The 16,818-nt window shown below is 41.7% G+C and overlaps 1 protein-coding gene across 8 annotated transcripts in view; it reads right to left on the bottom strand.

Moving 5' to 3' along the window:
• SLC22A15 (solute carrier family 22 member 15) overlaps positions 1-16,818 on the bottom strand; it is a 119,936-nt gene that overhangs the window by 54,741 nt on the left and 48,377 nt on the right. For 7 of the 8 annotated variants that reach the window (XM_024764842.1, XM_024764844.1, XM_024764846.1 and 4 more), the window contains 3 exons: positions 13,432-13,647; positions 8,548-8,688; positions 5,651-5,736 (listed from right to left, as the gene is read on the bottom strand). In XM_024764842.1, coding sequence (XP_024620610.1) covers positions 5,651-5,736; positions 8,548-8,688; positions 13,432-13,647 — 443 coding nt within the window. The remainder of the gene's footprint in view (positions 1-5,650; positions 5,737-8,547; positions 8,689-13,431; positions 13,648-16,818) is intronic. The other variant, XM_024764850.1, reaches the window with a different exon arrangement.

The raw sequence follows: 16,818 nt of genomic DNA, 5'->3' as shown, positions 1-16,818 counted from the left end.
CATTTTGCTTCCTGTGCTTCGAATGTTATCAGACACACACATAATCGGGATTGCAACATCTTCTTGATGAACTGACCACTTTCTCATAATGTGTTTATAGTTTTCATCAAATCTGGAAAGTAGGAGACCATCATTTCTGCAAGTATCTTTGTTTTTTACTTCCTCCTTCTCAGGTTCCAGTTGCGTAACTGGTGGGCTTGTGTTGTCCTACAACTTTTGTTTGTTTCATTCTGCAGCTTCTTTTGTTATATCTTCCTCACTGATCTTTTCTTCTGTGGTTCATCTCATCTACTGCCTGTTTTTTTTTTTCATATAATGTATGTTTCATCCCTAGATGTAATGTGTGCCTCTTTTTCTATCTTCTCTTTCTCTGCTCATTATTATCTTGCTTTCTTCTACCTTCGTAAACATATGCAGTACATTTATAATAGCTGTTTTAAGGTCCCTGCCTCCTCATTCTATTGTCTGTGTCATTTTTGGTTCTGTTTCTATTGACATTTCTCCTGGTTGTGGGAGTATTTTCCTGCTCATTTGCATGCCTGGTAATACTGTCTGGATGTCAGAGGCTGTGAATGTTACACTGTTAGGTGCTGGATTTTATTGTATTCCTTTACATACTGTTGCTCTTTTTCCTGGAATGCAGTTAAGTTACTGGGAATCACTTGATCCTCTGAATTTTTTAAGCACTTTTAGAAGCAAGCTCTGCTTTAGCAGAATAGCCTATAGTGTTGGGCTACTTTGACCCAGGAGGTCTTTACCCAGTGCTCCACGTCCGGCTAAAGGCAACACGAACTAAACATGGCCCTAGGTTCCAAGAATTGTTCCACTTGTTCCTTTCTGGTGGCCACCTCCCCAGCCTCAGTAGCTTCCTCAAATGCATGCCCAGATCAGTCAGCAGCCAAGGGCTCAGAGATCTTCTGCAGATCTCTAGAATTCATCCTCCACATATTCCTCTATATATCTTACTCCTCTCCAGTATTTTGCCCAGGAAATTCTAGCCATATTGGCCTTTCCAAGCTTTACTATCTGTCTTATCAATTTGGTAAGAGCACCAGGATTTGCTGGGTGTCCCTTTGTGCACTGAGGCCTGAAGACCTGAGCTAGGGCACTCTTAGGGCACATCTTGTTTCATTTTTCTCAGGGATCACTTCTGTCTTCTGCAGCCTGTTGTCCAATGTCTGAAAATCAGTGTTTCTTATATTTTGTCTGGTGAAACAGGTTAGCTGGTCTCCATTACTATCATAGCCTGTTAAAGTTCCTATAGCATTCTGTTGTCAATTCTCATATGGCACCTTCTGTTTTTATTGTTTTTGTTTCTGTTTTTATGAATCATTCCTTTTCCTCACTAGATTATAAGCTCTTTGAGGCCAGGAACCAGGTCATATTTATAAATAGTACCCTGTACATAGCAGGCCCTAGAGAAGTCAAATGAATAAAGAATGGGCAGGCTGAGGTTGAACAAAGCAATGAGAGATAAAGGTTCTGCTAGAGCTGAGTCTGAGGACACTCCCTTCAACTGTGAAACTGTTTATCTAGTCATGTGCTGTGACTTCCCAGTATTCAGATTCTCTGGCAGGACCACAACTGCCAGAAACCTCCTTGCCAACCTCCTTACCCAGTGCCACCCTGACAAGCCACGTTCTTAAACTCTGGCCAATTCCCATCAGGCCTGCCCATTGAAGAGTTAAGAATGGGTCCTAGTCAGGCAGCATTAATTCTCTAAGGCTATGGCTTTACCATGTGCAATGAATACTTTGGTCTTAAAACTCTAAGAGGACAAACAAGCATTCCCAAAAGAGCACTGATTTTAGAGTCAGAGAGACGTGGGATCTGAATCGCAGGTGTGCTGCTTACTTGCTGTGCAACCTTGGACAAGTTGCTTGACCTACCTGAGCTTCAGTTTCCTTAGGAAATGGGGATAAGAGGTAATACCTCTATGTATGAAGAGAAACCAGCACATAGTTAACACTTAATAAGTGGTCACCAGGGGACTTCCCTGGTGGCACTGTGGTCAAGACTCCTCACTCCCAATGCAGGGGGCCCGGGTTCGATCCCTGGTCAGGGAACTAGATCCCACATGCATGCCACAACTAAGAGTTCTCATGCCACAACTAAAGAGCCCGCCTGCCGCAACTAAGACCCGGCACAACAAAATAAATAATAAATAAAATAAATATTAAAAAAATAAATGGTCACCAGTATTACAGCTTAATTAGGACCCTTTAAGCAAGGACAGAGATCAGGTAAAATGTATGAGGACCAATCTGTGGAAGAAATTAGTGGCCACTTGGTAACATTGCCCCCAGGGGAGAACATTTACTTGGAGGCCAATCAGGGTGCAAATATGTATTGAATAGGACACTTTTGTCCCATAATTATCAACCATAGGCTAAGGAATGCCAAGCAATCTATTTTCTAGCTTACTGGCTGTCTCTTATAGAGGTATACCTATGTCTGTGCCTCAGACACTGAGCACCACAGTCATACGTAGATGTGAAAAAAGAGTTGGTATGTAGAGGGCAACCTATGTTGACAGAGAGAGCAAATGAATGTTTGGTGGGAAAAAGTGAGGGCAAATGAGCATAAAAAGCAGTGAGAAAATGAGTGGTCACCAAGCTCACATAAGATGGTAACAGATGTTTTCAAACTGCTAGGCCTCTTTCTTAATATATATTTATCAGAACTTTCACAACAGGTAGCCTAAACCTCGGCACTTTGAAAAAATTGAGATTTAAAAGAAAGCTATCAAAATATTTTGAAGAGTAAATATGAAAGGTTCAAAGAAAGTTTAAAGAATAAATACTTTTAGCTCAAAGTAGCGAAGATTCAGGAATAGCTAGATGACTCCCTGCAAAGAGAGAAAGGATTATGCAAAAAAGGGGTGACCATCTGTTCTCTATCTCTAGTGATGAATAAAATGAAAGGAAATGGGCTCAGCTGTAGTGGAAGAGGCTCATTCTAACCTTTGCGTGGCTATTAAAAATAGAAACTACTTGCTAAGGAACATTATGGAACTTCTTTCTCTGGAAATCTTCAAAAATAGACTACATCCACTTTTCTAAGTATGACAGGAATCCTGTTCCCGGGGCGCATCTGTGGGTGTGTAAGACAGATGTGCTGTGTTTGTTACTCAGTGTGCACCAAGGGCATGATCCACGAGGGGCTCAGCTGCTCGCTTAGGACAGACTGGAAGTGAGCACAGTGTGGTGACCGGTCTAGACGGGAGACCGTGAATCTGCTTTCCCTTTGGGTTTGTGTAGAAAGGGCTGTGTGCAGAGGCCCAGGGTGTGGGTTACCTGGAGTACAGATACGTGGGAGCGAGGAAAGATGTGAATCGGCCTGGCTTGCCGAGGTGTGACAGCTTACAGGGGCATTTAGAGTAACAAGGAAAAGTTTCTCTCTATAGAGTAATAAATAGACCACTGGATATTACAGGTAGAAAACAACTGAATTTCTAGGTTGTCTATGAGAAACAGAATCTGCTGAACTGAAGGTTGCAGTGATTTGAAGCCCATTCATGTCTTGTCCCAGACAAACAGAACTGGGCACTTAGTTCTACAAGCCCACGGCAGGGCAACAGCTGAGGAGTTTCTCCTTTTGCTGGCACTAGCACAGGTAGCAACTTTCTTAAAACTAAGACATTTTTTGTACATGAAAGAGTTTTTATTGAAAACATGGTTACTGACAGGAAGCTCCTGGCTACTCTCAGGTTACAATCTTGGCTCACAACTGGAAGTGTTACCTTTTTTTTTTTTTGGCCTCCCATTTTATTTTCCCTCAAACGTTCCATCCTAGGATAGGCAGATCTTATATAAATATATATACATGTCTGTACAAGTATGGCCTATAGTAAAGAAAACATATAGTACACTCTTCATTGGGCAGTACCCACCATGCTAGGCTACCAATACTGAATGCCACTGTGCCCACGCGTGTCCAAGGAGAGGGGCTGCGTGTGTGGTTTACAAGCACTGCAGCACCAGGGAAGCCTCGATGGCAAACTTACTGAATTCTTTAGTTTCCAGGATTCCGTGAAAATCACTGTAAGGCTGTTCTTTTATTTAAATTAATTAATTAATTAATTTTTGGCTGCATTGGGTCTTCGTTGCTGCGTGCAGGCTTTCTCTAGTTGCGGTGAGCGGGGGCTACTCTTCGTTGCGGTGCACGGCCTTCTCATTGTGGTGGCTTCTCTTGTTGTGCAGCACAGGCTCTAGGTGCGCAGGCTTCAGTAGTTGTGGCACGTGGGCTCAGCAGTTATGGCTCACAGGCTTAGCTGCTCCACGGCATGTGGGATCTTCCCGGACCAGGGCTCGAACCCATGTCCCCTGAATTGGCAGGCGGATTCTTAACCACTGCACCACCAGGGGAGTCCCCAGGGCTGTTCTAAATATTGAGTAAAATCCTAACTAGTGAACCAACAGTGCTCTGGATTTAAGGCACAGAACTCCAGGTGGCAGCTAGCAGCACAGCAGATATACCGGAGGGCTGCATAACTAGGACACGTGGCCTTGGAGTCTTCAGTGAGACGCTGGTACACCTGACCCTTAAGGAGAAGGGATCACCAAAGGAGCACTTAATACATGTATGCTCCGACGGGAAATGAATTTGTCAGCTGCATTTCTAGTCGTTATCAAAACTTTGTTAGGGAGTTCCCTGGTGGTCCAGTGGTTAGGACTCGGAGCTCTCACTGCCGGGGCCCAGGTTCAATCCCCGGTCGGTGAACTAAGATCCCACAGGCCGCACGGTGCGGCCAAAAAAGAAAAACTTATGTTAAACCATTTCACAATGATTCCCACCTGAAGAACAAGCTCCATGGTGGAACCCTGTCACAAGCCCCCAGAACAGGGCTTTCATCGTACCCTATTCCCTAGCAGCAGAGAGTTTGTTATGACCCACTTCTTATGGTCGAAAATCACTGCTAAAACCACAGTTTTTGATGTAATAGAGGGCATGTCTCAGGTGTGCTAGTGCGGAAAAGAGGCTGAGGACCAGCACTATGTATAGAATCCCTATAGAGGGGCAGAAGTCATGTTAGATATGGATGCCAAAGGGACCTGTTTTTAAAGCTGTGTTTACATAGCAAAGCTACAAATATAAAAATAGCAAGTTTCCTAAGGATGTTTCATTCACACTTTCTATAAGAATGAGAGAAGGTCAATTGTCACCAACAGTGACTATTATTCTTATTGTGCTGTTGTTATTATCAGGGTGCCTTGGGAGTATTGATGGAGACAAAGAGGGGCGCCGAAGCCACCGTGGAGAACCAGTGCCTCTCATCTCCAGTCTCGTAACTGGCTGGAATGAGGAGGGCAATCTGCAGCCTTGGACAGAGGCTCCTTCTGTGCAGAACTAAATGGCCCACAATCATCATCAAATAAACAACTCCAACATCACCAGTACTGCAGTCCAGACACCCCAGATGGTAGCTTAATCGCCTGAAAGAATTAATAGTGCACCTCTAAGCACATTATTCACCCGGAGAATAGTTTAGGCAATGGAAAGAATCTGGCCAATTATACCCCACACCATTGCTAAATAATATGCAACCACAGAAATGAAGCACGGCATATGGTGAGCGCTCCACTATATTGAGATTCATTGTAATACAAGTGCTATTCAAAACCCTCATGTAGAAATTGGAAAGGCATACCTTTCTTTTCTGGAAGAAACATGACAATAAGACAAGCCAGTCCTCCTAGGCAGAGAAATGTTGCTAATGTCCGCTTCCGACCAAACCTAAACAATACAAAGAAATTCACGTTTCCCTTGAGAATCTTATACATTCATCTGCTTCATCCCCCTAACCTTCCTTTTTAAATGTCCTCACTTTCATTATATGTTCATCTTTTCTTAAGGAGTGGGTGGCACATATGACTGACCAGGACATAAAATAAGTAACCATCACAAAGCCAAGGAAAACTTGCTGGATGGCGGGTTTAAATCATGTGTGCAGGAAAAGAATAGGGAATCATTCTATCTATTTCTATGAGTGCTTACTATGTTTCAGGCACTTTCTGTGCTGAAATGCTTTCTGTCTATGTTATCTTACTTAATGCTAATAATAAACCTGTAAGGCATATGCTCTTATATTCTCTATCTTCTAGAGCATAACACTGAGACATGGAGAATGGAGTCTTCCAGCTCATTTCATTTTCTCGTTACTTGTATCTTAAGCAGTTAAAATTTTAAACACACCTCTCTCTCTCTTAAAAAGACAAACAGAAAGAAACTCTTGTTAGTATGTCAGAATTAAGTGCAATTTATGGCACACTTTCTTGGGAGAAATAATTTTCAAATAAGAGCTCTAGACTTAGAAGAAAGATATGAACATTAATAAGCCTTCCTTTACTAGGAGCTGGCAATGTGCTAGGTCCTCTGTTAGGAGCTTCAATGTTATTGTAATTTTTATAACAATTTTTCCAGGGGAATTTTATAATCCCTGGTTTAAGGCTAACTACATGGAGGTTTAGCAAGGTAACTTCTCAAAGTTATAAAACTAACACGAGGCTGCCTGATCCCCAAGGTGGTGGTCCTTCCCTCTGCTTCAGATTTTAATCCTGACTCTGGTGCGGATGGCTGGGAGACAGGCAAGGACTCAGGTCTCCAGGTCATTGTGCTTAATTTAACAGTCAGTATTGAATGCCTTTCAAGTGACAGGCATCATTCTAGGCAGGCACTAGGGATGCAAAGACACCTAGGACACACACACCCATCGACCGTGTCCTTGTAACACTGTCCATGGTCATCAGAGGGGGGCACAGGAAGCTGTAACAGGAAGCACACCGGGGATGGTGGGAACAGATTTCTGAATACTCTGCCTGGCTCAGCCCTTGGACCATGATGAGAGCACACTCAGTCACTAACAGAGGGGTCGGCAGAGGCAACTAGGGCCACCCCCCAGAGAAAAGCCCTTCAACTGGACAGAATCCAAAACTGCCCTTTAAAATGCGCTGACCGCAATATCCATGACGACAGCAGCCAGTGCAACGCTAAAGGAATGCTGTTTTTGGTAAAAATGATGATTTCTGGAGAATGAGAAATGGCAAAATCCAACTGATTCCTAGCTCACAATTTTCAGTTGCCCTGGTCAGGGGTTCAATAACAGAAGAAATCTGAGAAAGCTGAGGAAAGGGTGCTCTATAAAAGAACTTTAAAAAAATATTTCAAAGCTGTGCCCACTGACAATGAACAGCAAAAGCAGGATCTCTTCTTCCTCTCAACAAAGTCCAGGGGATCTTAAGAGGAAAGAAAAGTCTTTTTCGTTCCTCCAGCTCTTTGTCTTGTGTGAGAGCTTCTAAATGATAGTGATTGGGTCATGGAGCTCTACCTACATCGAGTCAATATTCCCACATGTTGGGACGAACAAATCACACACAGACCGCTCAAAAACAGTTGGGTGGTAATGTCTTAATATTGGGTTAAAAACCTATGAAGACCTAAATAGACATTTCTCCAAAGAAGACGTACAGATGGCCAATAAGCACGTGAAAAGATGCTCAACATCACTAATTATTAGAAAAATGCAAATCAAAACAACAATGAGGCATCACCTCATACTGGTCAGAATGGCCGTCATCAAAAAGTCTACAAACAATATATGCTGGAGAGGGTGTGAGGAAAAGGGAACCCTCCTACGCTGTTGGTGGGAATGTACATTGGTGCAACTACTATGGAAAACAATATGGAGGTTGTTTAAAAAAACTAAAAATAGAGCTACAATATGACCCAGTAATCTGACTCCTGGGCATATATCTGGAGAAAACTCTAATTCGAAAAGACACACACACCTCAATGTTCATAGCAACACTATTTACAATAGCCAAGACATGGAAGCAACCTAGATGCCCATCAACAGATGAATGGAAAAAGAAGATGTGGTATATATATATATATATATATATATATATATATATATATATATATGATGGAGTATTAGTCATAAAAAAGAATGAAATGATGCCATTTGCAGCAACATGAATGGACTATCACACTGAGTAAGTCAGACAGAAAAATACAAATATCGTATCACTTATACATGGAATCTAAAATATGACACAAATGAACTTATCTACAAAACAGAAACAGACTCACAGACATAGAAAACAAACTTATGGTTACCAAAGGGGAAAGGCAGGGAGGGATAAATTAGGAGTTTGGGATTAGCAGATACAAACTACTGTAGATAAAATAGATAAACAAGGTCCTACTGTACAGCACAGGGAACTATATTCAGTATCTTGCAATAAACTATAATGGAAGAAATTATGAAAAAGAATATGTATATGTATAACTGAATCATTTTGCTGTATACCAGAAACAGAACATGGTGAATCAACTATCCTTCAATTAAAAAAAACCTACATAATAACTCATAAACTTGAAGCCCAAGAAATAACACTAAAAAATGAATTCTCACTGTGTTTGGTCTGAAAAGAATTCTAATCACCATGGAGTACTTAGCAGATTCTGCATATGGACAAAGATATTTATGTATGTTAGTGTGTGTGTGTCCTCTACATGGTGCACTTCATATCCACCCATACTCACCATTTTTGGTTAATCAAGTAGATGCAGATAGGGTAAGATGGAATCTCTATGAGGCCAGACAGGGCCAAGTTGGCATAAATACTTCCACCTAGATCACCTGCACTGAGAGTTAGGCCATAATACACCAAGCTGCACACAAACCTGCAATTGGGGGTGAAAAACAAGAAAGACAATGAAAAAGCTGATAAGAATTTACCAGAGAAGATTCAAATCTTGGTTCAATAATGCCATCTGGCTCAAGCAGTAAGCCTGACTCTCCCACTAAGCTTTCTATCCTAATATAATTTCTATACTAGGACAAAATAAAAAGTAAAGGGGCCTTGGAAATGATTTGAGCTACATCCAGATGCTCTATAAAGCAAAGGTGTGGCCAGCTCCTGACAGAGGAGACATCGCTTGTGCTTTCATCACACTTTTCTGCATTTAAATGAAGACAGTGACTCTATTCTTACTGTTTTTAATTCAACAACTTATAGAACACTTGCCCTAGGCAATTGTGATATTATCGAAATGACTCTAGAATAAAGAACTCCCAGAGAGAAAGCCAACAGAGGATGGTGTTGAGAACAGATGCTGATAAGTGCCTGGGTTACCAGCGGTGGCCTGCAGGCCAGGGTGACAGGGACTCTAACCCCTGACCAGGTTCTCAACTCCTCCTGGCATTCAGCAAGTGCATATGCTATAGACGCCCAGAACAGGAAAGAGAGGACGAGGGCCATGGTAGAGGCAGGCTCCTCTAGGATGATCAAAGCCCTGCATCTATTTCTGTACACCACCGCCGAAACACTGAGGGGGTGCCTCCTAGGAGGCAGGCATTATGCCAGGCACAGAGCCCACGTCCCGCAGCCCAGGAGCTACGCTGGAGCAAGGACCATCCGGAATAATAGGAACTTCTTCCAGAGTGAAGGGACTACAGTAGCCCCTGCTTATCCGCTGGGGATACGTTCCAAGACTCCCAGTGGATGCCTGAAACCTCAGATAGTACCGAACCCTATATATACTATGTTTTTTCCTAGCCATACACCTATGATAAGGTTTAATTTATAAATTAGGCCCAGTAAGAGAACATCCGAATTGTTGGCATGACTACTCTCGTGCTTTGGGGCCATTATTAAGTAAAATAAGAGTGACTTGAACACAAGCACTGCGATACCGGATAGTCGATCTGATAAGAAAAACTGTGACTAAGTGGCTAATGGGCAGGATATGCTGGACAAAGGGATGATTCAGGTCCTACGTGGGATGGAGCGGGAGGGTGCGAGATTTCATCACGCTACTCAGAATGGCCTGCAATTTAAAACTTATGAGTTGTTTCTTTCTGGAATTTTCCGTTTAATATTTTCAGACTGCAACTGACCTTGGGTAACTGAAACCACAGAAAGAAAGCAAAACCTTTTGTGCCTAGGAAATTGCAGTATTAAAAATAAAACAAACTAGAATAGAACGAAAACAAACCCTGACTAGGCTTTGTTAATATACGAATACATTTTGTAAACCATAAATTTTTTAAATTAATTTTTATTGCAGTATAGTTGCTTTACAATGTTGTATTAGTTTCTGCTGTACAGCAAAGGGAATCAACTATACGTATACATATATCCCCTCTTATTTGGATTTCCTTCCCATTTAGGTCGCCACAGAGCATTGAGTAGAGCTCCCCGTGCTATACAGTAGGTTCTCATCAATTATCTATTTTATACATAGATCAATAGTGTATATATGTCAATCCCAATCTCCCAATTCATCCCACACCCCCTCCTTTTCCCCCTTGGTAAACCATAAATTTCTATACAAATAGTAAAAGGCCTGGGCTTCGGAAGTTCATTAGTTTTTATGTTTTTACAATTCATTTTGACAAATGTTTATTATGAGGAAATTCCCATTTGCTTCTCTTTTCCTTAGAAAAAGTCCAACGAGCTGCAGCTATGATGAGACCAACAGGAAAGGGAAAGCTTTCTTTCCATCTCTGACAAAACAGCAAAATGGGCCAAATGCTCTGGGCTAGTAAGAATGGACCACAGGAACCAAGGAGAGGGATGGGGAGGGACGACGGACTCCTGGAGCTGGCCTGCTTAGTGACTCATCCCTCGCTGGCAAATTAGCCCAGGCAGCAGCTACTTCCCATTACTTCTTCCTGGGTGGAGCTGTCATTCATATACCGAGGATGCTGAGCAGAGTCACAGCTGGGACATCACGGGTAACGATGCAAGGTGACACTGAATTTTCTGTTTTCCCTGTCCCCGAGCACTTTGCCTGTAAGCAGCAGGCTAGACAACTTAAAATATTTTCCTGAAATACTTAAAAAATCCTTTCCATCTGCAGTAGAGACCCCCCCCCCGCCTTACATACGCTATTCCTAATGTGTTGTATGTGTTAGTGTGTATCTATTCTGCATTTAAAATAGGAATCCCAGTGAAGTATTCCAGCAATGGAAACACACATACATATTTAAACTAAGTTGTGAAGGTAGCAAGTAGGGCACAAATAAACAGAGCCAGTTCAAGACACTAGAGGAATTGAGTTACCAGCTGGTGGTGAGAGAAAATGGGGAGAACATGGGCAAGGAGGGCCTATGGTCTCAGACTCCGTTTGCAGATTTCTTTGCTGGTAGAGTTGGTCGTTGGGATGCATAATTACAGCTATTCAAATCATTTCAATCCTGTTTATGGGCCCCAAACAAAATTTAAAATGCTTGCATAATATTTAGCAGTATATTTAGGGCATCAAAGAACTATTTAAAAAGGCACTACTGTGGGAAATAACCAAAGGAACAGATGTTAAGCACAGAGGTATAATTTTACTCCCAAGTTAAGGTTTTCTTCAATGACAGATCCACAGAAAAGATTTTAGAATTTTATAGCACCTTCAAAAAGAATGGCAGTATGTGGAATGACACTGTCTCAGTTATCATGTATTTTAACATTCTGAGCCCGGGGGAAGAAGTTTATTTGAGAACAGCTCCTTTGGCCGTGTAAGACATAAAATAAACATAAACATTCTCCCTAGCTCTAAGTCTAGTTTGTTTTTCTGTCTGTCTGTTTTTTATCCCCTGAAGGCCAGAACCCCAAAGTTAATATTCCTGGAAAAAACAAAAACTTAAAAACAAGAAGTAAATAACCCCTAAGAAAGTAGATACTTACTTCAAGGCAGAGGGTTTGACTGTCTACTTGACATGCAAATGCAGTTTTATGGAGCCTTAAGTACCTGAACATACTTTGTAAGGATTTCCTTAGTAGCTCCTATGCTGTATTGTCAGGTTTGGCTTTAAAAAAACATGAAATAATGCCATTTGCAGCAACATGGATGGACTTAGAGATTGTCATACTGAGTGAAGTGAGTCAGACAAAGATAAATATCATATGATGTCGCTTATATGTGGAATCTAAAAAAAAAAGGGTACGAATGAACTTATCTACAAAACAGAAAAAGAGTTACAAATATGGAAAATAAACTTACGGTTACTGGGGGCAAGGCGGGGAGAGGGATAAATTGGAGATTGTTATTGACACATACACATTACTATATATAAAACAGATAACTAATAAGGACCTAACTGTATAGCACAGGGAACTCTACTCAATACTCTGTAATGGCCTATATGGCGAAAAAATCTAAAAAAGAGTGGATAAATGTATATATATAACTGATTCACTTTGCTGTATTCCTGGAACTAATACAACATTGTAAATCAACTATACTCCAATAAAAATTTTAAATAAATAAATAAAGGCTCCCTTAATCTCCATGCCTCCGAACTTGTGTCCTTCATTCAACATTTCTTATGCATCTGTGATATTCCAGCACTAGGCTGGCTCACTGGGGACGGTGGCAGCTGATGTGACCTGGCCCCTAACCATACAGGTGGTAGCCAGGGTTTGGTCGGGTGGGAAAAGAGAGTCAAGATACAGAAAACTATCTTGGCAGTTTCTTATTCTCAATATACTGTTCTTTTTAGCTTTATATATACAATTAATTTGATATAAAATGACTCTCTTCTTCTCCCAAGTGAAAAATATAGGATTCTATGCAGGCTTCTTGCCAAATACAGGCAAACCATAGCACAACAGTCCTCTAGGCCAGTAAATATGATGTTCGTGTCCAATCCTGGACCACGTTACATTTATGGCACTTTAACAGAATGAATATTAAAACCTATGGTACTCCACAAATTCTATGTATGAACCACCCATTTCTCCCCTTTCCACGATTTAATTCTTTAAATGGCACAATCTTGAACCATTCAGTGCGATTTACATTAATGCAGAGAACATTTTGAGGGCAGGTCAGAATTAGCCAAACTAGAAAATCAGGTTCAGAGAGGACTAATCCGTTCACTCACTGACTTACACATGTGGCTCTGAGGCTGTCACCTCACACTCCAAGGATCTCATTCCCACGAGGCAAACGTTCAGCCCACCTGTTGAGTGAGTGAGTGGGATGCCATGCAAAATGCAGTATAGGGCTTGCAATTAGAACGTGCTATCTAAGTGCCTGAGGCCAAAACCAAGGGGAGGTGCCTCCAAGTCCTCCTTAGAAAGTCTTCTGTCTCTGGTGTGCTTCCTTGCTTTCCTTTTTTTGGAGTGGGGAAGGGGGACCTAAAAATTTACATTAAATACCTCATAAGCAAAGATGTGCTTCTGACACCTACTTCTACAAGTTCAGTAAACCTGCCGCCAGGCACCATCATTTCCTCCTTGAAGGGGAGGATGCTGAGAAAGCACAGGTGAGCACAACACCTAAGCTGGGGGATCGGGAGGAGGCTTATTTCTCTGAAAACAACTTCAGGCTGAAGAAAAGAGTGAAATTTTCTGTAACCCTGAAGAAATAACTGATTATCAATAACCTGAGCTGCAGATCAACAGAAGAGCCCTTAGAGAGAATTACCAGATGAACATCAGGGTCAGAGTATGCCCCAAGAGGACCCGGTAGCGGAACAGGTCCAGGACACTTCCCGTCTCCTTGCAGCTCCTGTTGTCCGGGTGTGTTAGTGAGAAGGTACACTTGAGCTGGCGGTTCCTCTTGGCGATGAGGTGCAGCGCGGCTTCAGCCTCACGCAGTCGACCCTGGGAGTATAACCAACGAGGTGATTCAGGAATGAATCTGAAAGAGATGTCATCAAAGGCTGTATATTCGTATAGGTACACGTGCACCAGAAGGAGACAAATCACCCACGCCGTACGTGGTCCCCAAACCACAACCGGATTCCACGTTAGGTCTAAAGCTTAACTCTCCCAATGACACGTGGAAGAGAGAGAGGGCTGCTGTCAACAGCTGCCATCATTAAATGATGGCCTCCTTTACGAATGGAAACCAAAAACACACTTCCAAAATTGCAGTAAAAAAGTAAACAGTATGCATTTACTTTTAAGTAAATGTTAATATATGAATGGCAAGTTAAGTTTATAGTACTGAGTAATTCTTCTGAAAGCATGTGTCAGAGATATGGCTCTAAATCATAGCCAAGTGTTGTGAGAATAATACTGTAGAGTGGGTTTTTAAAGTTCTGAAAAAGCCTCACAAAGAAGATTAAAATCTCTATTATCCATCAGAAAAGAATTTTTAAGTGTTTTCAACACAGTGATATGTTATTAAAAAGGTAGAAATTATTTTAAGGCTACACATAAAAATGAAAAAGGGTTTATCACATCTTAACTACTTTTGAGCTTTAAAGCTTTAAAATACTCCAATCAGGGGCTCCCCTGGTGGCGCAGTGGTTGAGAGTCCGCCTGCCGATGCAGGGGACACGGGTTCGTGCCCTGGTCCGGGAAGATCCCACGTGACGCGGAGTGGCTGGGCCCGTGAGCCATGGCCACTGAGCCTGCGCGTCCGGAGCCTGTGCTCCGCAATGGGAGAGGCCACAGCAGTGAGAGGCCCGCATACCGCAAAAAAAAAAAAAAGAATAAAAGTTTATTTTCTGGTTAACTACTCCAGTTCCAAAACAACAGTTACTTCTTACTATAGCTACAAAGTACTGAACATTTCTATTGCCACTGATACCTTTCAACAGTTTCAAGACTTAGATATTACGTATATTTTCTCCTCTTCACAGTTCTGCATACTTTTAGAGGACTTTTCAAAAACCAAAGGGTGGCAGGAACATGGAAGCCTTGTTTACAAAACACAACATCAAGTACCTTTTGATCTAATCTGATATTATTTTCCTAAAATGAAACTTGCGTGAATAATACTAAAAAAGGCTATTTAAGGTGCCTTTCAGAACTCCCCATGCCTTTCAGTAAGGATAGTGTTGGCAACAAACACCACAGGATTTGGAACTTCATGGACAGCCAGTTCATCAATAACCATTTACTGAACACTTTCATTTTGTATGGAGCAATGTAATAGGTGCTGAGAGGAAAGACACGGAAACAAAAAAGCAGGCATTTTCCCAGGAGTCCTGCTACTGGGGAGAGATTATTCATGTACAACATTTGGTTGTCAACAAAAGCAGGAACAAAGGCCTCTACAACATCCTGAAAAATTATTTTATTTACTTTTTCACTGCTATCTGATGATTGTTACTAATACACAAGTGAATAATCAAGTAAAATATTGTTTTGTTGGAAGTTATGTCTGCCGATCATCACTGGATCCACTGGCCCTGTCCACCAGCCCATATGTAAGGTACCTATGTAAGACTACCTGATCAAGTCTAAATACAAATAAAAAGAATATAAGACTAGTGGGGTGAATAGAGAGAGTACACTTGGGATAGAAATATAAGTGAAATGCTAGAAAGTCTATGATAGTAAAAGTGAAAGCTGAGGAGCCCTAAGAGGAGTGAAAAAGGACCAACAAGGAAAGAGTCAAAATATAGGAAGTCATTATTATCTTTGGATAATTTAAGTCATTTTTCCCCTTCCTATTAAGCTTCTCTGTGTTTTCAGAATTGTTTATAGCAATAAAAATTACTTTTAAAACTACATAAATCATGTTTAACGATGATATTTGAGAGATATTCAGGCTTTGGAAATCTGACTCTGAGTTAATAAAACGATTTCTACTTGGGAAAGGGTTTATCTGGATTATGTAAACTTAGGACCTGATATTTCTCCACATTTTGAGAAGCCTATAAGCTTCTCAGTAACGAAGCCTCACCTAGTTGCCAGTGGACAGGTTTGGGAATATGAGTTCTAACACACACCGATTGCACGTGCAAAACAGTAAGACATGTTTTTAAAAGAAAAAGCAGGCCCTTGAACATGCTGCCTGCTACATAGTGCTGTACTCACCTTTAGAAGCTACAGTGCTAATTTAACAATGAGGCCTCTGCTCAGAAATGTCCTGAGAATTTCTTTAAAGGTGGAAAACCTTTGTAAATTAAGGGGGCACTGGTTTCTAAAGTAAAACTATCCAAATTCAAGTACTGTGAAAATAAGGAATTTTTAAGCTAAGTCATAATGTCTCTAGTAAAACAAACAAGCTATGTCTCTAAAATAACATGACTTTTTCTGATGTTGCTGATGGCTAACGCAGGCTAATTCCAAAGGCTTTTTGTGCCAACATCTGCCCAATGGATACGAGGCGTCTCCTGTGTGGAGGAAGGCCCAGAGCTCTGGAGCCGGGGGAAATGCAGCTGAGCAAAGAGCCTGTGCTATCGAGAGCTCCTGCTTTATAAAGAGGACAGGCTCTCGGTGAGACAGAGATAAGGGGCCACTTGAAGGGTGCCAGTTTAGTGCTGCAGAATTAAGAAAAGAAAGCGAATGACTGGAGGTCTGACCTGGAAAAGTGCGGAGGGGGTGGCATTTGAGCAAACTGGGAACGCTATTAACTAATAAAGAAGAGGGATGGGGAGGAGGGCGTTGAAGGAGCCAGCAAAAGCACTGAGTAGGACACACGGAGGCCGACAAGCCTAAGCTGTAAACTGGAACAGAGGGCAGCTTAGTGCGCCTGGAGCAGCGTGTGTGAGGTGGGGTGGGAGGGAAACTGGAGGCCAAGCGCAGCAAGCCTTACTTTCTAGGCCTGATGGAACACACATATATTGTGATTTTACATGCTCTTTTCTCTGCTTTCTGTTTTTCATGACCTGAATTAATTTCCCAGCGAGTCAATGTCCCCACCTAGCACTAAGCAGTAACAGACAGATGACACATTCTGAAAATGAAAAGCAGAATGGCTTGGATCATCCAGTGAAGTCACTCTGCTACTGAAGGAGAGATGAAAGTCAGCCTGATTAAGAGGTATGTGACTTATTAAATATTTAAAAAGAAAATTCATGGGAACACTCTTTTTTTTTTTTTTGTGGTACATGGGCCTCTCACTGTTGTGGCC

The sequence above is a fragment of the Neophocaena asiaeorientalis genome, unplaced genomic scaffold (assembly GCF_003031525.2).
Source record: "Neophocaena asiaeorientalis asiaeorientalis breed wild unplaced genomic scaffold, Neophocaena_asiaeorientalis_V1.1 scaffold62, whole genome shotgun sequence".
Classification (NCBI taxonomy): Eukaryota; Metazoa; Chordata; class Mammalia; order Artiodactyla; family Phocoenidae; genus Neophocaena; species Neophocaena asiaeorientalis.
The sequence above is the reverse complement of the archived record's forward strand: the minus strand, read 5'-3'. Positions and strand labels throughout refer to the sequence as shown.